This window comes from Salvia miltiorrhiza, chromosome 6 (assembly GCF_028751815.1).
Source record: "Salvia miltiorrhiza cultivar Shanhuang (shh) chromosome 6, IMPLAD_Smil_shh, whole genome shotgun sequence".
NCBI classification, from domain to species: domain Eukaryota; kingdom Viridiplantae; phylum Streptophyta; class Magnoliopsida; order Lamiales; family Lamiaceae; genus Salvia; species Salvia miltiorrhiza.
In genome coordinates this window covers 15827831-15851583 of record NC_080392.1, presented here as the reverse complement: position 1 = coordinate 15851583, position 23753 = coordinate 15827831, and the positions used below count along the sequence as shown (strand labels likewise).

The following is a 23753-nucleotide window of genomic DNA, read 5'->3' as shown; positions in this document are numbered from 1 at the left end:
CAAAAGACTATTGCGAAACAAAATATTTCTGCTGCGTGTGTTATCAGTCTGACTGATCTATCTTCTGATAGTCAGTAAGATTTATAACATCTCTGTTTATCAAACTCGACTGAAGCCTTACGTGCATCAGTTAAGTACTTGTGACTTAACTGATAACTCCTTACTGAAGAGTCTTTCAGTATCAGTCGTCAACCCTGTTTTGGTCAAAACTCTTTTCTGTAAACAAGTGTCTGAGTTTGTGTTTGAAGTTTCGCTTTTGATCTCTGTATTGAGATCTTGATTGATTTCATTAAAAATAGCCTATAGGTGTATTCCCCCCCCCATACACTTATTCGAGACCCTCCGGACCTAACAGAAAATTAGAAATTTCAAACTAAACATAGAAATTTTCTTTATTTCATTTTCTTTCTTTATTCCTAAGAAACATGTTTTTTATAAGTTAATAATAAAATATGCAATATACATATCAAAATAAAGATCATTACAAGAGCTTTAATTTAATATATAATATGTAAATAATATATTTAAAATAAAAAAGTTATACAATAAAATAAAAACGAAAAGAAGTTCATGTTTTTACTTTTTGAGACGTCCACAAAAGAACTTCCTAACTATTTTTGGACTATATCCACCACTTATAAATATCCCATTACTCTTACTTTTCACCTTTTCACTACCCCTAATACTAATTAAAACAGTTTTTCATCATTTTCAATACACTCAACAACATTTTTTCCACTTTTTCTTAAAATTTGTGTCACCACCTTCTAGGAAGTTCTTTCGTGGACGAAGGGAGTATTACACAATGTAATTTTTATTGCATTTGAAAATGTTATATATACATGTAATCATTTGGTTGATGAAATTTTAAGACTTCGTGAAATAACGAATCAAGTAACTATTAAAATAATATATGATTTAATATTATAATTTTCTTTAAATATATGTTTCAAGAATATAATCTTAACTTTGAATTTAAATTAGAAAAATGATTATATGTGATATTTTTACAATCCTGATAATCAAGCGTGATAATTAATACTTATATGTATCATTCGCATATAATAAAGTGTGTAAATGGAGCTCATAATTATCTTTAATAAATAAGCAGAATTTAACTTGTCATGACATTTTTTTGTTGGATGATGCAATTAAATTATGTTTTTAAAAATTTCATAGCATTACATATATTCATTCCTTTTGAGGCTTTTCATTCTTTGATATTTTTATTTTCTTTATTTTATTGGTGATATAATATCATAAAATTCTTAAAGATTTTTTCTAAATGTAAATTATTAATATCTTTTCATTTATTCTAGTTCTATAAATACTTATGTGTTTTTAAATATAGATAGTTTTTCAAAAGTAGACGTGATGAAGAGATGGAGAAGAGAGGTATATAGAGTTGTCTAATAGGTCAACATGCAAAAGGACCTATATATATACACATGAAAAAACACAATCTAAACCCCCCAAAATATATGAAAAAATCGTAAAAAAATGGAGAAAAACATGGAACCGCGACGACCCAGGCAGACGATCGCCGCTGGGTCACCGCTGGCAGCCCAAAATTCCTTCATATCGCGGTGGGCGCCGCATGATCGCCGCGAGGTCGTCGGCTTTCCACTGCGGCGCGCAACTTTCTTATTTCAGCCATATCTTCCTCGTCTGAAGCACTCCCGATTTCGTATCGTGATGATGTACAACTTTCATGCAGATCATACTTCCAAATTCAGCTTCAAAATATCTGTAGATTTCATTAATGTATGAGCAAGTATCAAATTTATCAAGATATATAAAACAATTTAAGCACAAAACAATCATCAAACATTCAATCCCTATAAAATTGACACCATAAGAACATTAAAACCATAAACCATGTAAAAGAGAGAGTTATCGGTATGTAAAATGAGAAAAAATTAGTTATTTTTTTTAGGGGAAAATTAGTAGTTAAGTAAGTTCAATAAAGATTTTAAAGTTTGTGCACAAAATGAGAATTTGTTCAAAGTTCAATAATTTATATGCAATTAACCCTTTTGATTAACTAATTAATATTTTAGAATTTATTTTTGGTCACCGACTAATCTAACTTATAAATGATGATATTTTGACATTTTTATATAATTTAAAAATAATACTCCCTCCGTCCCACGGAAAGTGGTGCGTATTCCTTTTTGGGTTGTCCCACCGAAAGTGGTGCATTTCCATTTTTGGCAAAAAAATTAGACACCCCTTATTTTTCCTTAATCACTCTCTTATTACCTTCTCTCTCCTACTTTATCACATTCTCTCTCTTATTTTATCACTTTATTACCTTCTCTCTCCTACACACTTAAAACACTAATCTACAACTCCTTAAATCCCGTGCCCAAAAGAAACGCACCACTTTGCGCGGGACGTAGGGAGTAAAATATATTGTGAACCATAATCGCATGAGAGAACGTGTTAGTTAATATAAAAACATAAATATAAATTAAAAACTTGAGTACTTGATAACATAAACTTTTGAATTCTCAATAAATATGAACTACATTGATTCTAACATTCCATTCTAAAATTAGGAAATATACAAAATAACAGTTTTTGGCCTTTTCCAATTATACACTTCTTAAAAGTGTCGCATTATTACAATATTATTATTAGTAAAAAATGCCCTGAAACAGAGGGAAAATTTGCTAAGAAGAAGATAGAAAAGGCTCACTGTAGCGAGGCGCGCACGTTAACCGACCCCCATCCCACCGGCTCATTTTAGCAAGGACCTATGCACAACTCCACCTATGTCCCCGCTCCCTCTCTTCTTCTCCTTATCTCTCTCCCCCGTCACTCTCCCCTCTCTCTCTCTAGGGTTAGGGCTCGTCTCGCGTCTTCCTTACCTCCTCTTCCACTCCCGCCCCAATTCACCAAGCTTCTTCTTAACGTAATTTTCGCCGCCAATGCTCGTCGCCGGATTCTGGTTTCTTCGCCGTAAATTCAGTAGTAGAGCTCATGGACTCCAAGCGGAAGTATACTTACGGAAATCTATTCAATCTTGAGGTAATTTGGAGGAGCCTCTGCACTTCGAAATTAGATTTTCTCTCTCTTTGCATTTTGTGCGTGTGAATTTTGTTGTGGCGATTTGGTTTTGACGTAAAAGGTGGGAATTTGTGAATAATTCTGTGAAAGTTTTGCTATTTTGGGTTTTATAGTGCTCTTATGCGTGGTTAGTTTAATTTCGACTTGGGTTCATGGGCACTTTAGTGTGACTTTTTTCTTCTTGAATAAATTGAATCGTTATGGTGGTATTAATTTTTTTTCCCCAATTCTTTTTAGCCTTTGATGAACTTTCAACTGCCGAAACAAGATGAAGATTTTGATTATTATGGGAATAGTAGTCAGGATGAGAGCAGAGGTAGCCAAGGTAGGCAATTCGGTTTTGCTAGAACATATATATACGTATATATATTTTCTGGTTTTTGTTGCCTTTTGGTTTTGTCTTTTTGGGTTGAAATTGAACACGGCAATCAGTTAAATAACATGCATTTTTATTGATTATTACCATTGCATGGATGGCGTTCGGTTATGTAAGTTGATAAGTTTTGGAGTTGTTTCTGGCTCTTCTCGTAATTTTGAGATCGAGTTGATTTTGGTTGACTAGGGGGAGACATGAATGGAATAATGTCGGAGAGGGGATCAAAAAAGAAGAGGCGGAGTGCTTATAGCAGTGACGAGGAAGAAACAGGCAGTTACAGTTCGTATATTTCAGAGGAGCGATATCGTGCAATGCTTGGAGATCATATTCAGAAGTACAAGAGGAGGCTCAATCATGCACCCCAAAATCCTGCGGCAAGAACCGGGACAATGGCAATCAAAACTAATGTGGCCCTTAAAGATCAGAAAGCAATGAATGATAACAGAGGAGGATTTCCCAAGTTTGAATCAACTTCAGATTTTCTAAACAGTAGTAGTTCCCAAAAACTAGGAAACTATCCTGAATCAGATTTTGGGCTGCAATACGGTGCTTCCAGGTTTGCTTCTCGCCTTATGCATTACACATATTGCTTTTATCATTAATATAAAAATTTAGCTTCTGGAAAATTTCTGGTTTTGACTTCAAATAGTACTGCGGATAATAGAATTTCTCGTTGTTGAAGATTGTAAGGTTATCTCATAGTAGTATTCTTTATGTTGGTTGGTTATTTTACATTATACTGAGCTGCAATCAATTGTAAGATTAGCAGGACTTAAGTCAGTATTTTCCTTCTTCTTTGTGAGTTCGATCGTACTGTATATGATTGGGAGTGAGATTAGGAAGACTCTTAGAAGGAACATAATCCTGAGATGACTCTCTATCTATGTCAAGTACATTTTTCTGGGGACTTGCTATTATTCAAATGGCAGACAAGGTTAGCTTGTGGGACAGTAGCATGTTAGTCACTAAAATCAGATGATTATTATTAGGAAAAAGTAAATACATCGACCAAAATGGTTATACGAGTCAATTACCATAGTACTATATAAGAAAGGAAGATATGCCAAGCTTTTTTATCAAGATTCTGGATGGAGAGATCTAGGAGCTCATTGCTTGTTAGTTGGTTTCCAATACAAGTTGATGTTTGATAAAAGTAATTCAAGAGAGGTGTCACTAAATGTTTGCTATGTTGTAACTGATGTGACTGATCTTTGATTAATTTGGGCTCATCCTTGGTGCATTGTTCAAAAAATTTCAGACCAAATCTTGAACCAGCTTTTCTTGATATTGGGGATGGCATCACATATAGGATTCCTCTTCCTTATGAAAAGCTATCATCATCACTAAGTTTGCCAAGTATGTCAGATATCCGAGTGGAGGAATTTTACTTAAAGGGCACCCTTGACTTGGGGTCATTAGATGCAATGATGGCTTCTGATAACAAGTTTCAGCAGAGAAGCAGGGCAGGGATGGGTGATCAGCGGCCTCAGTATGAATCTCTTCAGGCAAGATTGAGAGCCCAGCAGACCAATAACTCTGCTGAGAATTTCTGTCTAAGCATTAGTGAAACAGCATTGGGAACTGATGGCATTCCAGAAGGGGCAGCTGGAAGGATTAGACGATCTATTTTGTCAGAAGGTGGTACATTGCAGGTTTATTATGTAAAAGTTTTGGAGAAGGGGGATACATATGAGGTTAGGAAAGTTCCTTTCTCAACGTTTATTTTTTTTTTCTTGTATATATCGGTTGTTAGTCATGTTGATATTTGAATGGTGCAGATTATTGAACGTGGCTTACCCAAGAAGCCAAAGGTGAAGAAAGATCCTTCTGTTATTGAGAGGGAAGAAATGGAAAAGCTTAGTAAATATTGGGTTAATATAGCAAGAAAAGAGATTCCAAAACATCACAGGATTTTCACCAACTTCTACAGAAAGCAAATAACTGATGCTAAGAGAGTTTCTGAAATCTGTCAAAGAGAGGTTTGTGCTACTGCAACAATGTTGTTTTCCCATACAATCTATCATGATGAACTTGACACTCTTATCCAGTATTCCGTCTTTATGCCAATCTCGATTCTTTTCCAGGTGAAAATGAAAGTCAGCAGATCCCTCAAATTGATGAGGGGTGCTGGAATCAGGACAAGGAAACTGGCTAGAGACATGCTAGTGCTTTGGAAGAGAGTTGACAAGGAGATGGTACTTTCTTATTCTGATTTCTATTTTCAGCAAGAAACAACCTTCTTAAGCACATTACCTATTAACTGAATTGAAACACTGTCAAATAAAATACTATTGCACTATTATAAAAGTTCCCCCAAAATTTTGATGTTAGATAAAACTTGATTCGACATGGTTTTTACTTTGGTGAGAAATTTACATACAGCCAGCTGTATGGAGTTTGTAATCTATGAAATTGTTCTCTTGAAGGCGGAAGTGAGGAAAAGAGAGGAAAAAGAAGCTGCTGAAGCTCTGAAGCGAGAACAAGAACTTCGTGAAGCTAAGAGGCAGCAGCAGAGGCTCAATTTTCTGTTGTCACAGACAGAACTTTACAGTCACTTCATGCAGAATAAGACCTCACAGCCCTCTGGAGCATTAGCAGTGGGTGATGAAAAATCTAATGACCAAGAAATTCTTTCAGAAGATCAGCAGCAGGAGGAAGATGATCCTGAAGCTGCTGAATTAAGAAGGGAAGCTCTCAGAGCAGCCCATGATGCAGTTTCAAAGCAGAAGAAAATGACTAGTGCATTTGATAATGAATGCTTAAAGCTACGTCTAGCTGGAGAAGCTGAGGCCCCTCTCCAAGATGGCTTGGTCACTGAGTCTAGCAATATTGATCTGCTGCACCCGTGGGTTTCTTTTTTTTATTTCTTGACATATTTCCTGATCCCCACCCTCGATTTTCAGTAGACAAAAGCATTATCTCCTCGATCTTTTATGTACTAGTAAGTAATTGTGAATGGTGTTCTCAGGTCAACCATGCCTGTAGCATCAACAGTGCAGACGCCTGAGATGTTCAAGGGTTCCCTTAAAGAATATCAGCTAAAAGGCCTTCAGTGGCTTGTAAATTGTTATGAGCAGGTAACTAGCGTCTGCTCCCACTTATAGAAGTCTCCCGGGATGGATCTGATTCACATCTTTTCTTTCCAGGGCTTAAATGGTATTCTTGCTGATGAGATGGGTCTGGGAAAGACAATTCAAGCCATGGCATTCTTGGCCCATTTGGCTGAGGTAATTAATTATTCTTTTGAGTTTCTGGCTAGTGGCTGCAAGGCATTCTTTTTAACTGGTTCTGTTTTATAGGAAAAAAATATATGGGGGCCTTTTCTGGTGGTTGCTCCTGCTTCTGTGTTGAATAATTGGGCTGATGAAATCAGCCGTTTCTGTCCTGACTTGAAGACTCTTCCATATTGGGGTGGTCTTCAGGAGCGTACAGTGCTTAGGAAGAACATTAACCCAAAGCGTCTTTATCGAAGGTGATTCACCAGTTCTAATGTCCCTGCCCTTCCTTTAGCTACTTGCTCTATTAAGCACGTGCTGATACTTGCATTATATCTCAATTATATGCCACCGTGGGCCGTGGCTGGTGGTCTGATTCTTTGCAGATCAATTGTTAGGTGTAACTTAAAACTTCGCTGATATGGTGGACTTTTGGCATCTGAATGAGAATTAGATGATATTTAAATTCTGGTAAATGACACAACTCAAGGATTGGTAGTCGAGACGTTATCTTGGAACCAAAATATGCCTAGAAAAGATAAGTAAAAATTTCAATATAGCAGCCTTAAACAATTTATGTGGCAGTAAAGTATCATGAATGGTTGAGCGCACAAATTAGCCTATGCTTTGAGGACAAGTATATGCGTAAGGCTTGTTTTTTATTTGTTGACTGCTTGAGAAGAGGTTCTACATTTTGCATAAGTTACTAGATTGCCCATGCTGGTGTACTTGCTTCTCTATGTCGCATGATGCTAGTGCCCATATTTGATACAAGCCAACATTTTTCATGCATGTATTATAGAGATAGTGAAGGTTGCTTAAATTTAATTTAGTGAATGGTGATAAGTGATTATAAATAAAGACATATTTCTCAAAAAAATAAATACATATAGAGAATGCTTGGGATGTGAGATTTGATATTACATACAAGCAAACACAATGGGCTCTGCGAGGGGTTGAAATTAGGAAACAAAAATCGAGATATGCCATTGACTGTGGTATTGCTTCACTTGTAAATTGGAGAAATGGGTATTGAAAAGTGTCACGCTTCCATAGCTGGAGCTTTTTGTGGAAGCACAAACAGACTCTTGATTTGTTTGGCCCTCGTTGGAGCTTTTTGTGGAAGCACAAACAGACTCTTGAGACATTTTGGCTTTTCTGATATTTTCAAGTCTATTCTTTTGTTTTACTGAATCACGCCTGTCCAACTTGTCAGAGAAGCTGGATTTCACATTCTCATCACCAGTTACCAGCTGCTGGTTTCTGATGAGAAGTACTTCCGCCGCGTAAAGTGGCAATACATGGTGTTGGATGAAGCCCAGGCAATCAAAAGTTCTAACAGGTCTGAGTCTTCAACTATCGCTTTACTCCAAGAACATACCACATAATTGCAATTTCCTATTTATACATATCTCATATCTGACATGTATGTGTCCCAGAAAAAGCTTTTACCCAGCATAGACACCAATATTCCAAAAAGCTCTTCAAAATTGTCTTAATACCAACTTTTGTTTCCATTTGATGTACATACAATCCCTCTTCTGAGTTCTCTTCTAAGATTTACTTTGTTACTTAGTAGTACAGCTACTTGCAGCTTGTGGTTTTATCTATTTCCTAAATTATCCAGTCACACACATAAATAGGTAAATATTTTATATATGCTACCATTGACAATGTTGGATGTTGGAATGACAGTATAAGATGGAAAACACTGCTCAGTTTCAATTGCCGAAATCGCTTGCTTCTGACTGGAACTCCAATTCAAAATAACATGGCTGAATTGTGGGCACTCTTACATTTTATTATGCCAACTTTATTTGATAGCCATGAGCAATTCAATGAGTGGTTTTCAAAAGGGTATGTTTCTTCTCTAAGCTGTTGGTCTCCATGATCTATATGAGCTACAAGTTTTATTATCTTTATTCTCCTTTACTTTATCAGAATTGAGAGTCATGCAGAGCATGGTGGGACATTAAATGAGCACCAGCTTAATCGATTGGTAAGCACCACATTCCTTGCTTATGGAGCGCAAAGCATAGTTTTAACGTGTTGCTGGGAGTTTGAGTTGGTAGCAAATCATATGTTCTAGGTCAAAGAGTATGCTTTTGTTTATTGTATATCGAGACCCTATAGTTGCATTTGTGGCTGGACATCCGTGTGGGTATGCCCCGGCTGATCAATTATGTTGATGTCAAATAATTGCTTTGAAGCTTTGAGTTTATGATTAAAAAAAGTTATCCTGTGATATGTTGTATTCTATTGTTTATGTTTTGGATTTATTATTCACTCTATTTTGCTTCTCACTTTATTTCTCAAAACTCACTGATAACAGCATGCCATTCTGAAACCTTTCATGCTGCGAAGAGTTAAGAAGGATGTCGTCTCTGAGCTGACAGGAAAAACCGAAGTTACCGTACACTGTAAATTAAGTTCTCGACAGCAAGCTTTTTACCAAGCTATAAAGAACAAGATATCCCTTGCAGAGTTGTTTGATGGAAACCGTGGACATCTTAGTGAAAAAAAGATTCTAAACCTGATGAACATTGTCATCCAGCTAAGAAAGGTAGCATTTCTAGACTAGAGTTATCCAATTGGGATGGACTACAACTACATTTTACGTTTCATTTTTACCATGAACAATGTCTGAAGATATTATCAAAGTCACATGATGTAATTGAAGAAAGCATACTTAGGTAATGGAATTTGGACAACTTATAAAGGGAGGGTAACTTGTAGGCTTCCCCATCTTTCGGTTCAGAAATGATATAATGGTGGGTTTTTCCCCCCTGCAATCCAGGTGTGCAATCATCCAGAATTATTTGAGAGAAATGAAGGAAGCACATATTTTCATTTTGGAGATGTCCCAAATTCTCTTCTCCCTCCTCCCTTTGGCGAGCTGGAAGACGTCTTTTACTCTGGTGGCAGAAGCCCTATTGCATACGAGGTAATTTTGAATAGCTAGTCCCCCCCCAAAAACAGTGCTCACTTTTTTCCATCCAGAAACTTCCCTATGCATTCAGCAGAATGTAGTTGCACTCTGTTAATTTCAAACGTTAATATATTAGCAAGATACTTGGTGCTGTAATCTTCACACTTTGGAAACTGAATAACTTCTGTTAGCCCACACGACTTTGTCATCGTGGACTTGGATTAGTTTTACACGTTATGAGTCCTTAAAGAATTTCTGTAAAACTATTAGACCAGAAATTTGTGGAAAATATTTTTTTGTTTAACCTAAAGGATGGTCGCCCACCCTTTTTTCTAGGAAACCTACCTGTACGAAAATTAAGTTATGTTGTTTCATTAAATAATCTAATTGGCCAATATATGGTAATGTCTCTTCTGGATTATTATTCTGATGATTGTGTTTACTACCTGATGAGTGTTCTTTTTATGTAGTCCATTTCAGCCTTTGATTTTTCTTTGAATTTTACTCCAATAGATACCAAAACTGGTCTACCAAGAGACTGTTGGTGGTTCCAAGGTTCACAACTCAGAAGCTGGCCAGTATTTAAGCAGCAAGTCAATTCAGAAGTTATTTAACATATTCTCACCAGAAAATATCTCCAGTTCTTCACTCCAAAAGGACTACAGTTCGGATCATAATTCTGGACGAAGTGGAGCATTTGAATTCTCCCGCTTTATTGATCTATCACCGGCAGAAGTGTCATTCTTGGCAACTGGTTCTTTCATGGAGATATTATTATTCTCTATTATGAGATCAGATCGCCAATATTTAGACACAATATTGGACCTGTTGATGGAAAGTGATGATGATGATGTCCACGATATCCAGCATGCCCATATTGGCACGGAAAAAGTGAGAGCTGTCACACGAATGTTGCTACTGCCTAGTAGGTCGGAGAAAAATGTTCTTAGAAGAAAGCTTGCAACAGGTCCTACGGATGCTCCATTTGAGGCTCTTATCATGACTTACCAGGATAGGCTTCTATCTGATATCAAGCTTGTGCATTCAGTATACTCGTTCATCCCTAGAACTAGGGCACCTCCAGTAAGTAGTAATCTATACTTTTCCTATATCATAGACACACACACACACATACACATGTATATGTGGATTTGATTACTTGTTTCTCAACTGAGATCTTCTGGGATTGCTTTTGGCTCCAGATAAATGTCCGCTGTTCAGATAGAAACTTTGCATACAAGATGGCTGAAGAATGGCATCACCCCTGGTTAAAGAGGTTGTTGACTGGATTTGCACGAACATCTGATTGTAATGGCCCAAGGAAACCAACTGGCACTCACCCTTTAATACAAGAGATTGACGCTGAATTACCAATCATACAACCTGCCCTTCAGCTTACATACAAGATCTTCGGGTCTTGTCCTCCCATGCAACCATTTGATCCTGCAAAAATGTTGACAGTACGCTCTTCCTCTCCTCACCCCCTTTACTGCTTACTGGCCCGACGCATCAAGTGGAATTTTGTTATGATATCTTGTACTTATTCCAGGATTCTGGGAAGCTTCAAACACTTGATATACTTCTGAAGCGTCTACGGGCACAAAATCATCGTGTTCTTCTTTTTGCACAAATGACAAAAATGCTGAATATCCTCGAGGTAAATCTAACTCATTGTCGGTGATTATGATATTTCCTCTTGACCATAGATCATTGGCACATAGTCAATAATCCTTTGCGGTTTGCTATAACTATCGTGACTGGCAACTTCTTTCGTCCTAAAAAGAGTAGATCCTACTGTAACGCTTTTCTAAGTTCTCAATACAGTATCTTTGTCTTGCCTATCTAAACTGACCATTGTAGAGGGCTTACAGCACCATTTGTCCTTACTGAAACTAGCTCCACTTGAAATATGGGTCCTTTGTATTCAGATGTTGAAGGGACTAGAGTTTGTTTCATGTGAGAACTATTAACTGAGGTCCTGCATGTTTTGATTTAACATGCCTGTTTTATGAGGAGATATAAATATGGTCGAGAGGGTAGATGTTCCATGTACTGCTATAATTTGCCTATAGAATTATTTAGACTGTGCGCAAGATTGTTGGAGAGTGGTTTCTCAGGTTGAACAATCGCTTTGCAGGATTATATGAACTACAGGAAATACCGGTATTTGAGGCTTGATGGGTCATCCACAATAATGGATCGCCGTGACATGGTGAAAGATTTCCAGCACCGGTATATGCTTTGTTGACTCACTCTCTCTCTCTCTCTCCCTCTCTCTGTTATGGATCCTTTCTGAGCTTCCTGCCAATTATTTTTAGGAGTGATATCTTTGTGTTCTTGCTGAGCACAAGAGCTGGTGGGCTTGGAATCAACTTGACAGCTGCTGACACAGTCATATTTTATGAAAGTGACTGGAATCCAACTTTGGATTTACAGGCAATGGATCGGGCCCATCGTCTGGGTCAAACTAAGGATGTTAGTATCTCTCTCTTTATCGACTATTGCCTAAAGCCTTTGCTTAATGGTTCTGGCATTGTGCTAGTCACTTTATGTCTTTTCTCTGCCCTCTAAATTGAAAATATTGCACCAAAATTTGGAAACTTCTAAACAAGTCTTTTAGCATTTGGAGTTGAGATAAGTGCTTTCGGCTTACAAATTTTCAATTTTCATTCTCGTGTTCTTTCCTAAGCAGTGTATGTAGTGCATTTTAGTTTAATAATGTGCAGCTTATGTTGATTATCATGGATGCACTTGAACTTGAAATTGTTTTTCTGCATTCCTACTGCAACGGAGCCCTATATAAGTTCAATGTAGTCATGTGATTGATTTCTCTATTCGATATTACATATGGCTTACTTTCTACAACGTAAGAACGTCTGCATGTGGTTTTTCTGTCAACAATATATCTATGCATCTTTGGTCTTGATATTTAAGCGGCTTTGAGTTCTGATCTTCGTAATCCTCTCACTGAATCACGTCCCTTTCATCGCTTAGGTAACTGTGTATCGCTTAATCTGTAAAGAGACGGTAGAGGAAAAAATTCTGCAGAGAGCGAGTCAGAAAAACACCGTCCAGCAGCTTGTGATGACGGGTGGTCATGTCCAAGGTGACCTTTTGGCTCCTGAGGACGTTGTATCATTATTGATCGATGATGCTCAACTGGAGCAAAAACTAAAAGAAGTCTCACAACAGGTGTGCTTTTCTTTCATATGCTGAACTCATCACTGTGAACCTTGTTCAAGATATTGAAACAAATTGGGTTCTGCTCCGGAAACAGGCAAAAGATAGACAAAAGAAGAAGAGTGGTGCTAAGGGCATCAGAATCGATGCAGAAGGAGCTGCGTCTTTGGAGGATTTTGCTAATGCTGAATTACAGGACAATGACTTTGAACCTCAAGATCCTGAAAAAAACAAAATCCAGCAGCAAAAAGGTGATAATCTCTCTTCTGGCTCCTTTGAACTTGATATGACTACAGAATTTAGGAGCCATTTATAATTAATTTTCCAGCATTCATATGGTGATGACTGGATTTTAAAATCGATTTTCGGAGTTCATATTTTAGTAATGCATAAGTTGCCTTTGCAGAGGAAACCCGGTGGTGACAAGCAAACACAGCCGAAAGCAAGGGCTCAGAAGGGCTCAAAGCAGGTTGATTCATCATCACCAAATCGAACAATAGCGGACTACGAACACGAGGATCCCTCACAGCACGCCGAATCGATACAGCAAAGACCAAAGAGGTTGAAAAGGCCAACAAAGAGTGTGAATGAGAACATCGAACCTGCATTTACAGCTATTCAACACCAGAGCTCAGAACTGTAGCTGCTGAAGAAACGATGAGGCATAACAAACTGCAAGCGAGATGATGACATTGTTTTGCGAGGCATTCAAGCATTGTTGGATATGCTGATCTTCCCTAGGGCGCAAGTGGCAGCCGCCTCGTTGCTGAGGAGTCGTGTTGTTTGCACCATTGGAGGTAGGGACGAACTCGTGGGAACGAGTGAGGTAGGAAAATTTGTATAGCAGCATTGTACAGATTATTTTGTTAGGAGATGGAGCCTGCCAGCTTCTATGGTGTTATTGTACGAGAAATATAGTTGTTAATGTATAGTCAAGGGTTATAGTTCCAATTTACCGGTTTTTTTTTTTCCTGAATTCTTATAACCAGTTAAAAGATCTGCAATCGGGTTATGTGAACGGAAACTCTTGAATAAACACTAGTAAAATTACATATATTTGATATGTCTTTTTTCGATGTTGAAAAACACACATGCACAATCAGACTTTTATTAATGGTAAGGAACTAGAGGGAGAATACTTGTATAGACAAAAGCACAGATGAGAGAGATAACAGAGAGTATAGATATATACATTGCTTAGGTTAGAAAGATGTTAGCCCATTTTGCTGGGGATCTTCAAACACTCCTACATTAGCACGCAAAATGGAACCCCAAAAATAGCAAACAATTCATACTACTTGCTGCTGGCTCATCCAAATACTTGCTTCAAGCGAGCCCAGGGCCGCTCGGGAGCCTCTCATAACCATCGCTTCGTGCACCATTGCGTTTCCCTGTAACCGGAATGCACTTCAATAAAACGGCAATGGGCATGCTCAGCGCGCCCAGCAGCGCACTGAGCACCCATAGCTGCCATTTTAATGGTACGGTGCTCGCGAATGTACCTAAGAACTCTACTATTATTACTTGGAATACAACTGTGGAGACTATTATTCCTGAGAATATCCAGTTCCCAAATATGCCTCTAAAGATGTTTATCTTGTCGATGTCGCGGCTGTTTATCTCATTGAAGACCTGGATCAAGATAGGGAGAGAAGAAGTTTTCAAGAAATTGTTGTGGATTTGATGAAGATATAGTTAGTTAGTTAGTTAGTTAGTTAGTTACCTGGCAAAACACAAATATGTTGAATATCAAAGTGTTGAGTACTACAGTTGCATCAGGGCCATTGAGTCCCAAGATCTGCTTCCCAGAAAAATTGAGGACTAGCAAGAGAGTGAGCTGGTATATGCTCTGACCAATGATGTTCCTCCACATGGCCATGGTGATGAGACTCTCCGACCTCCCGACGGGCGGCCGCTTCATCAGACCCTCGTGTGGTGGTTCGGTGGCGAGTGCAAGTGCTCCGAGGGTGTCCATTATTAGGTTCACCCACAGCAACTGCACGGCAGTGAGGGGCGTAGATCCTAGAGTTTCAGCAAACAAATTAAACAAGTTATGTTTCTTGCCGGAAACTTCTATTAGATGTCAACATGTATATACACTACACCAATTCATTGATTTTGCAAAAATGATGAGAAACAGAAACATTTAAGTACCTGAGGCACAAGCTGATATGAAGCTGATCATGAGAGCAACAATGTTAACGGTCAGCTGAAATTGCACAAATTTCTGTATGTTGATGTACACTGCACGCCCCCACTTTGCGACAGTGACAATTGTTGAGAAATTGTCATCCAGCACAATCACATCAGCACTTTCTTTTGCAACCTGAATTTATTTCGACTGTTTTTTAGAACACCTCATACAATACTAATGAGCAACATTTGTTTCCATAAAAGAAGTCTGCAAACCAACCTCTGTTCCAGCAATGCCCATAGCTAGTCCAATATCTGCCTCATGCATTGCCGGAGCATCATTAGTCCCATCCCCGGTAACTGCAGCTACCTCTCGAAGCAAACTTCTGCAGGTCTTCACCAAGACATGTTTGTCGGAGGGCGACGCCCGAGCCATGACCTGCATTCAAGACCTTAACACTGTAAATAGACAATGGAAATCATTATGTGTGTGTGTGTGTGTGCGCGCATACATATATATTGATCACCTTAATTCTTGGTATTTCTAGGCCCATCTCATGAGGCGTCTTGTGACGAAAAGCTGGACCTTCAACTGCAAGATCATCATTTTTGAGAATCCCACATTCTCTAGCTATTGCCTTAGCTGTATTGATGTTATCACCAGTGACCATGCGCACAGTGATGCTTGCTTCTAAACAAGTTTGAACTGCTTCCTTCACCCCTGGTCGAATGGGGTCCTTGATTCCGACTACAGCAATCAGCGTATAGCCATCATCAGGGATGCTATTCCCATGAAAACCATCATCAATTTCCTTGAAAGCTAAGCAGAGAGTACGTAGAGCTTCGTTGGCAAAGCCATTGATCACATCCAACACATTTCTCCCTTGTTCTTCCATCAATGGAACAGGTTCCCCATCTGCATTGATGCTCTTGTCGCACATCTTGAGTATAATCTCAGACGCGCCTTTGCAGAAAGCTCGGAGCTTGCCATCTGGTAGAATGACGAGTGCAGACATCTTCTTCTTCTCCGAGTTGAAAGGCTCGAGTTTCAGCAACTTGCACATGCGGCGTTGCTCATCAAGATCACCACCAAGGTGCAGTCCCAACTCTAGTATTGCTGCTTCTGTAGGTGTGCCTAAAATGGAAATTTCTCCGTCTTTGTTCTTCACTACCTCAGACCCTGTATTGTTGAATATTGCCTGCAACAGAATTTTCAACACAGCTCCTGATATACTAGAATCCAATGCACCAACGCTACTACTGGCATCTACTTCTTTGATTTTTCCACAGATCCATGTCTTACTCACTACCATGTGGTTCGTTGTCAACGTCCCCGTTTTATCAGTGCAAATGCACGTAGCAGATCCCATCGTCTCACAGGCGGCAAGATGCCTAACCAGTGCATTCTCACTCATCAGCTTCTTCATTGCAAAAGCAAAGCTCAGTGTCACTGCAAGAGGCAGCCCTTCCGGCACTGCAACCACAATTATAGTCACTGCAGTTGCGAAGTAGTTCAAAAGCGTCACAGCATCACTCGAGTTCCATTTACTAAGCTTATGATTTAGCCATTTGTCCATAAGAAACCTTGCTGTCAAGACAAGGAAGGTCAGGGCAGCAAAAGCCAGTCCGATCTTCCCAATGATTGTAGCTACACCGTTCAGCTTCACCTGTAGTGGAGTCTCATCGTCTCCTCCCTCGCTGAGTGTTTCCATCAGCTTCCCCCATTCAGTTCTCATGCCAACAGTAGTCACCAGCATCTTCGCTGTTCCATCTTGTACCTTGGTTCCTGCTAAAAGAAAAGGCCGTTTCTCATATATATTTACTGGAACACTTTCACCTGTGAGACTTGACTGATCAATGAGCAAATTGTATCCTTTTACAAAAATTCCATCTGCTGGAACTTGGTCTCCGATTGAGAGATGAACGATATCTCCAACCACCAAGTCATATATAGAGATCTTCTGTCTAGTTCCATCTCTAGTGACTTGGATAAAAATCTTCTTCTTCTCCTTGTCCAACTCCTTGAACTGCAATGACTGCTTGTAGTCACTAACTGCAGTAACCATAACGACCAAAAATATGCTTAGTATGATCCCTACCCCATCATACATACCCTTCGGCCACCCTTCTGTGGCGAGGCCAACCCCAATGGAAACCACGGCACAGACTATAAGTATCATGAGTGTCACATCCTGAAAAGCCTCCCATAGAAACATCCAGAAGCTCTTGGATGGTTTCTCAGTGTACAGATTGGGACCAAACACATTTTTTCTGGTGGCCACATCCTCGGACTTAACTCCTTCATCTAGAGATACATTCAATCTCGCAGCAAGCCCTTCAATTCCCTTGAGTTTAGTTAATGTCTTGATATCATAGGAAGATACTATAGTTGCAAGTTTATCTGGATCAATCCGAAATCCTGCAAGTCTAGCATCCTCTTTGAGCCCAGTCCCCAACTCCGATGCAATATCTTGTTCGTTGGATCTGCTCGCGCCACTCCCAACTGCTGAGGGAGGTTTCATTGCTTGTCCAGCTATTAGACAAGGATCAACAAATACGCAAGATGGATCAAACAGGGACTCTTACATATAACTGAAATATAGGCATGACCAGAAATATACCTTCTATAAACCTGAGTGCTGCAGTGTAAGCAACAAAAGATACACGTATGTTTTCCTGGTAAACAGAAGGAATATAATCAAATTCAGAAAAATAAATTGGGCAAAGCCACATAATGCCTGAAAGAACCTGGAAGCTGTGATCAAGTAAGCACATTTTGAACAGTAAGAACTGGAAAATGCAGAGGATCCCATCTGAAGATCAACTGATCAATACTAAAACATAAAACCAAAATCAAGAGAGGCAGACACTTCTCTCTTGATGAACCAAACCGACTACATACGTATATAAAGGGAATTGCAGTCATGTCCTATTTCACCATTGCAAGAGTGTTATTGTGGGGAATAACTAGCAGCCAGTGTCAATGCAATCAGAGATTAGACCATGGAGCAAGTTGGACTAGCAAAAGCTATGTTTCTAGCAAGATAGCATTGCAAAAAAAAATCCATCTAGAGATACTTCTTCTGGCATGAAATTGCTTCATACTATGAGTGCACCAAGCCACCAACAGTTATTACTTTTACGGTTTTACCAATCAAATTAGCCGACGAATATATTTTATGCAGGAAATTTAGCAAATTCATTACCGTGTTCCACAAAAATCAGATGGTTCATTAGATAGTTAATTACAAATACAATCTGTTGGAAATGCTACTTCTGGTTTCCCCAGTTTGGCTGCTAAAGTAAACACTCCATTCGATCACTTCACCAGGTATATTGGTTTTATCATTGAAATGAAAGATTTTACAGGTAGATAGTGATTGAAAACAAGTGATAGTTCACATTCCATGCTGACTCAAAACTACATCAGCAAAGTAATTGACTGGAATAAATGTTCATTTTGTGGCTTACTTAATCAACATGGACTTGTATATGCCAGTCATAATCATCTCGGAACTCTTGACTATTTCCATTTCCTGGACTATCAGTATATTCACACGAACATCATTGCTAGGTTTATACTCCAAATTTTATTCAAATATGTCGGAGGAGCATCCTTTGAAGATAAAGTTAAGAATGCGCGCAGCAGAGTCAATCTGAAGATATGGCAACTAGTACCGAGCCTAATAGTGACAAAATAAGATGATAATCTGTCAAATGTTTCATAGTACTACGGTATGATCATAACTGTATTTTCAAGGATAACTGCATATATAGCCAAAAAAAGAGCCGCCATGCTCACTAAAAACATTATTCTGCGCGCTTCAATAAAAAAAAATATTAATCAATTTTCAACTTCAATTTTATGTTAAAATTTTAAAATATTTTTGCAATTCTCTGATTCAAAATAAAGAATATACCATTATTAGGAGCCGTCTCGCTTCTTCATTTAAATAACTTATTTATTAGTAGGATTACCTGATCAGCTAACTTGTTTGGAAAACTGCAACCACTTTACCTAAACACCCCCCCGTCCCCTCCCCCTCCCCTTCCCCCTCCCCCAATTCAAATTAACATATTTATAACTTCGCCTAAATTTTGGGATATTAATATTTTTCAGTGTTAAGATTTATTCAACTTATGTACATCCAACGCCCAAATCCAACCCTTGTGATCCGTCCGACCCAACCAGCAATTAATAATAATAAAAACAAAAACACATTTCCTCTATAATTAATATTTTAAGTAATGAAATTCATTTGTGTAAATAAAATTTCATTTATATTTATACAAAGTCTCATTTAAGAATAATATTAGTTTAGATTCTTTAAATAAAATTTGTTTGCTTCTAAGCAAGGTCTTATTTATATAATAACTAACAGAACTAATATACAAAGTAATGGTCGGACATGCAGGTCGAGTTTAAGCGTTGGAGATCGATCCACAAGGTCTTATTTAAAAATGTCTTTTCGCACTATCATTTATGTGTTTGTATTATAGATCGAGATGGTCGTAAGTTTCTAGGAAATTTCCTTATTTGCCTTTACTATGAAGCTACAACTACAAGTCAAGAAAGTACTGTAGCAATATTTAATTATAGATCAATGACGCGAGTGACTTCTGCAATTCTGATTAAGCTCCATCGAGACAAGATTCCGTATTTCTTTGTTTTAAAAGTTCAACCTTTTTATCAAGATAAGAAGAAAAATAAGAAAACTAATAACAAAGAGGTACTACAATAGATGAAATTTACTAGTGTGTGTAACCATACTTGTATTACTAAACGAGTCCATTCTAGATTTGACTTTGCAAATGACTAATTATGCTGGTAAGTTTACCTACAAAGATTTTGAACCGACAAATGAGAAGAATCACCCACAATTCCATGTAATTACCAAACAAATCTTGAATAATTTTATTATGCAGACTGGGTAAAGGTATGACCTTGTCCCCTCTCATAACATATACTATTTCGGTTGATTTTTTGGAATTCGCTCAAAATTAAATCGATATACTTCAACTTGGCAATTTCTTTTTATTTTGGTTCAGGTCTTACTCACCTTTCTGTGGACAGTGTGAGTACTGCACGACCACACCATTAAATAGTAATGTTCGCTACTAACCACAATTAAAGCATTTATTAGGTTAGAAAAAGAATACTCACCACTAGGATAGGGACTATACTATTTCAATTTTACATATCTATATCACAATCCAACGACACTGATCAAATTGACGGTACGATGTGCAAGATATATTGATCACAATTCATGAATTCCATTTAATATGTAGTTCGTTCTAAGACCTCCATCTACAAACACTATACTTCTATAATAAATGTAGTGTTTTTATTTGGGTACACATAAACTTATATTTTCAACTACATTCACGCTCAATATTTATATCTAAAAAAAAAAAAAAAACTTATCTCACAAACCATTTATTAATTATTTAACAAATTCATCAATTTTACTGTATATTTTTCTCCACTACATGTCTCCCAACAATTTATTAAAACTCGTGGCCTTCAAAGCACACGGCATTTTGATGGACGGTGTGAGTGTATTATATTTGATGGACTTAAAGAGCATATGATATATTATATCGTTTCATAAGAAACAATATGAACTTGGTCACAGTCCAGCATAGCACTCATTTGGGAATTTCTGTAACATAATATGAACTTATTAAAAGGTCCTACTTATGAAGAAAAAGAAAGCATTAACTAAAACCTTTATAATATAAAGTAGAAGATCGATCAATAATATTATATCTGAAGAAAGTTATGGCTTGGTTTTTCCAATCAACAGATATGCAGAAGCAACTGAAAGTAACCACGAGAAAGAAGCATGTTTTCTCTATTTCTGTAATTCTTTTTTTTTTTTTTTATACTACTTCCTCTGTCCATGAAAGAACTTTCTAGGAGGGAGTGACACCGGTATTAAGAAAAATATTATTAAGAGTTGATAAAATGTAGTTGAGTGTATTGGGAGTGGTGAAAAGGTGTTATAATTAATATTGAGAGTTGTGAAAAGTGAAAAATAAAAAGATTATAAGTGGTGGGGTATAGTCCAAAAATAGGTAGGAAGTTCTTTTGTAAACGTCCCAAAAAGGAAAGATAGGAAGTTCTTTCGTGGACGGAGGGAGTATTATATTAGGGAATAGTTATTATACAAGCATGATTTATAGTATAAAATAAATCTATTATGAATTTGTTATCGAATAATATGAATCGAATATAAACATAATAAATTCAAAATAATAAAAATTTTATCACCTATAATATTCGAAGTTTCGAACTTAGACCATAAAGTTATAGTAAAACTTCATAATCTAAAGATTGAAAATAATTACTATTCCTTCCGTTTATCTTGGCACATTTGCTTTTGGCACGAAAATTAAGAATAAAGGGATAAGATCATCTCCGGTGGGCTGTGACTTAGGTGGTGGTCCACACCTAAGACACAGCCTCCACAGCCCTTGCGTCTTAACTTGTGTCTTAAATCTTCATTTCCACAAAATCCCTATTTCTACACTTCTATGTTAAAATATTAAATTTTCATTAAAAATAAAATTTAATACACATTAAAAATAAAAATTACAAAAAAAATTACTACATAATTTAAATTTTATTTTAAATTTTTAAATTAAATATTCAGCATTACATTAATTAAAATAAAATATAAAATTTTAAAATTAAAAACATTACAATAATTTTTTAGATGAAAAACCTAAAATAATTAAAAACCAAAAAAAAAAGTTAAATAACGAATCAATCCCACCGCCGGCCACTAATTTCTCTTTCTTCCCCAAATTGCTTCATCCCTATCTCCGGAATGAGATTCAGTGTACCACACTTTATGTCCCACTATGTGTCCCACTTTCAATTTTATTTATTTTCTTATATATTTTTTCTTCAATTTCAACTTTATATGCTTTAGTTTAATTTTGTGATTATTAACTAGGATTTATTCCATCAATTTAGGGTATATAATTATTTTTTTATCATTTAATTTCACTTTTATTAGCTAATAATAGGTTGATAAATTCAAAGTCATGGTATATACTTTTTAAAAAATCTATTTTTTTAAAATATAAATTAAATATAATTCATAGTATCATAATAAATTTTATTTTTATAAAAAATATTTTTAAAATAATAGATATAAGCATGGGACACAATGACACACATAAAATTGTAGGACACTGGATCTCATCCCCCTATCTCCTCTCTTTCTCTGCAACTACTATATTTATTTTACAAATTTCTACAGCTTGTTACCCCAAATTCTTAAATTCATGAAATCAATTTTTTTTAATGAACGCGCGTTCCATGGACGCGCCTCACCCTTCTCCCCCATCGACCCGATTCTCCCCTTCGTCCTGGCTTTGAACCACGCCGCATCCCCAGCGACCCGGATCGACGCGGGCTTCGCCTCGCCCGCTGGAGATGCTCTAACAGTTTATAATGGATAGCACCCACTTATTTTATGTGCGTAGAGAAGATAGGGACCATATATTTTTTTTTGGAAAGTGTCATTATAAATGAGACAAATTAAAAAGAAAAGTGTGCCAAGATAAGTGGGATGGAGAAAATATATTTTATACAATATATGCGTGGACTCAATGTGAATTTATTTGAACCACTCCGTGTTATGGAGTATTAATCTAACTTTACCACCTTAATCTAACAAGATAAATCAGGTCAGATAGTTTAACAGACTACTCAACACATTTTTTTTTTTTTAACTCGGGTTAGATTCCATGCGTTTTAATCTATGGCTTTTTCTTGGTCTCAAAATGAGAAGGAGAATGAGATGAAAGGAAGTTATCTCTACTCTAATGATTTTAATTTTCAAGTAAGATTCACACTATAATTGCAAAACACAAGTCACAATCTACGTTACCATCGTAATTAGGATTTAGTCTCAAAATGAATGAACATAATAAGATTGAGAGAAAAATGAAGAAATATTTAATAATTTTGATTTCTTAAGTAAGATTCACTATTACTGCAAAATAAAAGTGACAAATACAATCATTTTAACAAAGGAAAACTGAATTCGGATTTAACGGCACGATGAAATCGAAGATGACGTGCTCCGAAACTCATACGATCTTCACGGTATTTAAATGACAATCCAGGAAAAAAAAAAAAAAAGGTTAATCGGAGACGAAACTAGCATACTTACCCTTAGTCTTCTCATCTGCTCCTTCGCTTCTGACCGCTTCTCAAGATCAGCGGCATACCGGAAGCGGCGGCGGCGATTCTTCACTAGTTTCCCCACGGCGTCGCGCCACCTCTTCTGCGCCTCCTCCGAGCTGCCTTTGTGATTCAAATCGAACTCCGCCGGAATGAAGCTTTCCATTTTGGCAACCGTATCGGAATATATAGAGTACGGCCGTACGGCACTACGCATTCATTTTACGGTACGAAAATGGAAACTGAGCTGCAGCAGCTGAGGAGCAGAGCAAACGAGCGCCATTTTTATAGTTGTTGTACGGTTATAGCGTGCACAGTACGACAGCGGAACGCGGCTCCACGCGGTTCTCATTTATGCCCCTCGCATTTCTTCGTTCCTTCCCTGCCAACATATATTCGAATGTTTACTTTTTTTAATAGTACTGCTATTTTCACGGGCATAGTTAGTTATTACTCCATTCGTCCGCCAAAAATACGACACAATTATTATATTTGGCGTCCGTAAAAAGTATTCCACTTTCCTTTTAAAGTCATGTCCCATCATCCACCTTTATATTTTATCCTTACAAATACTCATTATTTACAAAAAAATCCACCTTAAATTCAATCTCAACCATACATCTCACTACATCAACATCATCGTCA

The 23753-nt window shown here is 37.3% G+C and overlaps 2 protein-coding genes across 2 annotated transcripts; one reads left to right on the top strand and one right to left on the bottom strand.

The window, feature by feature from the left end:
- The first annotated feature begins 2651 nt into the window (after nt 1-2651).
- On the top strand, nt 2652-13839 carry LOC130990171 (chromatin-remodeling ATPase INO80). Its single transcript, XM_057914388.1, is given in 24 exon segments — nt 2652-3033; nt 3310-3397; nt 3635-4004; nt 4707-5142; nt 5227-5427; nt 5533-5643; nt 5875-6293; nt 6417-6525; nt 6595-6675; nt 6748-6920; nt 7880-8005; nt 8359-8520; nt 8605-8662; nt 8996-9226; nt 9461-9607; nt 10106-10675; nt 10795-11052; nt 11142-11249; nt 11730-11824; nt 11911-12067; nt 12587-12784; nt 12870-12998; nt 13000-13023; nt 13179-13839. Coding segments are annotated over 24 exon segments (4536 nt in total). The 5' UTR covers nt 2652-2985; the 3' UTR covers nt 13416-13839.
- Nucleotides 13840-13864: 25 nt separating this feature from the next.
- Nucleotides 13865-23485, bottom strand: LOC130990172 (putative calcium-transporting ATPase 11, plasma membrane-type). The gene is made up of 7 exons (XM_057914389.1): nt 23098-23485; nt 17527-17581; nt 15433-17438; nt 15186-15344; nt 14927-15098; nt 14496-14794; nt 13865-14404 (listed from the first exon to the last, which is right to left on the bottom strand). The coding sequence occupies exons 1-7, from the start codon at nt 23323-23325 to the stop codon at nt 14099-14101; spliced, it is 3225 nt and encodes a 1074-aa protein (XP_057770372.1). The 5' UTR covers nt 23326-23485; the 3' UTR covers nt 13865-14098.
- Between the last annotated feature and the right edge of the window lie 268 nt (nt 23486-23753).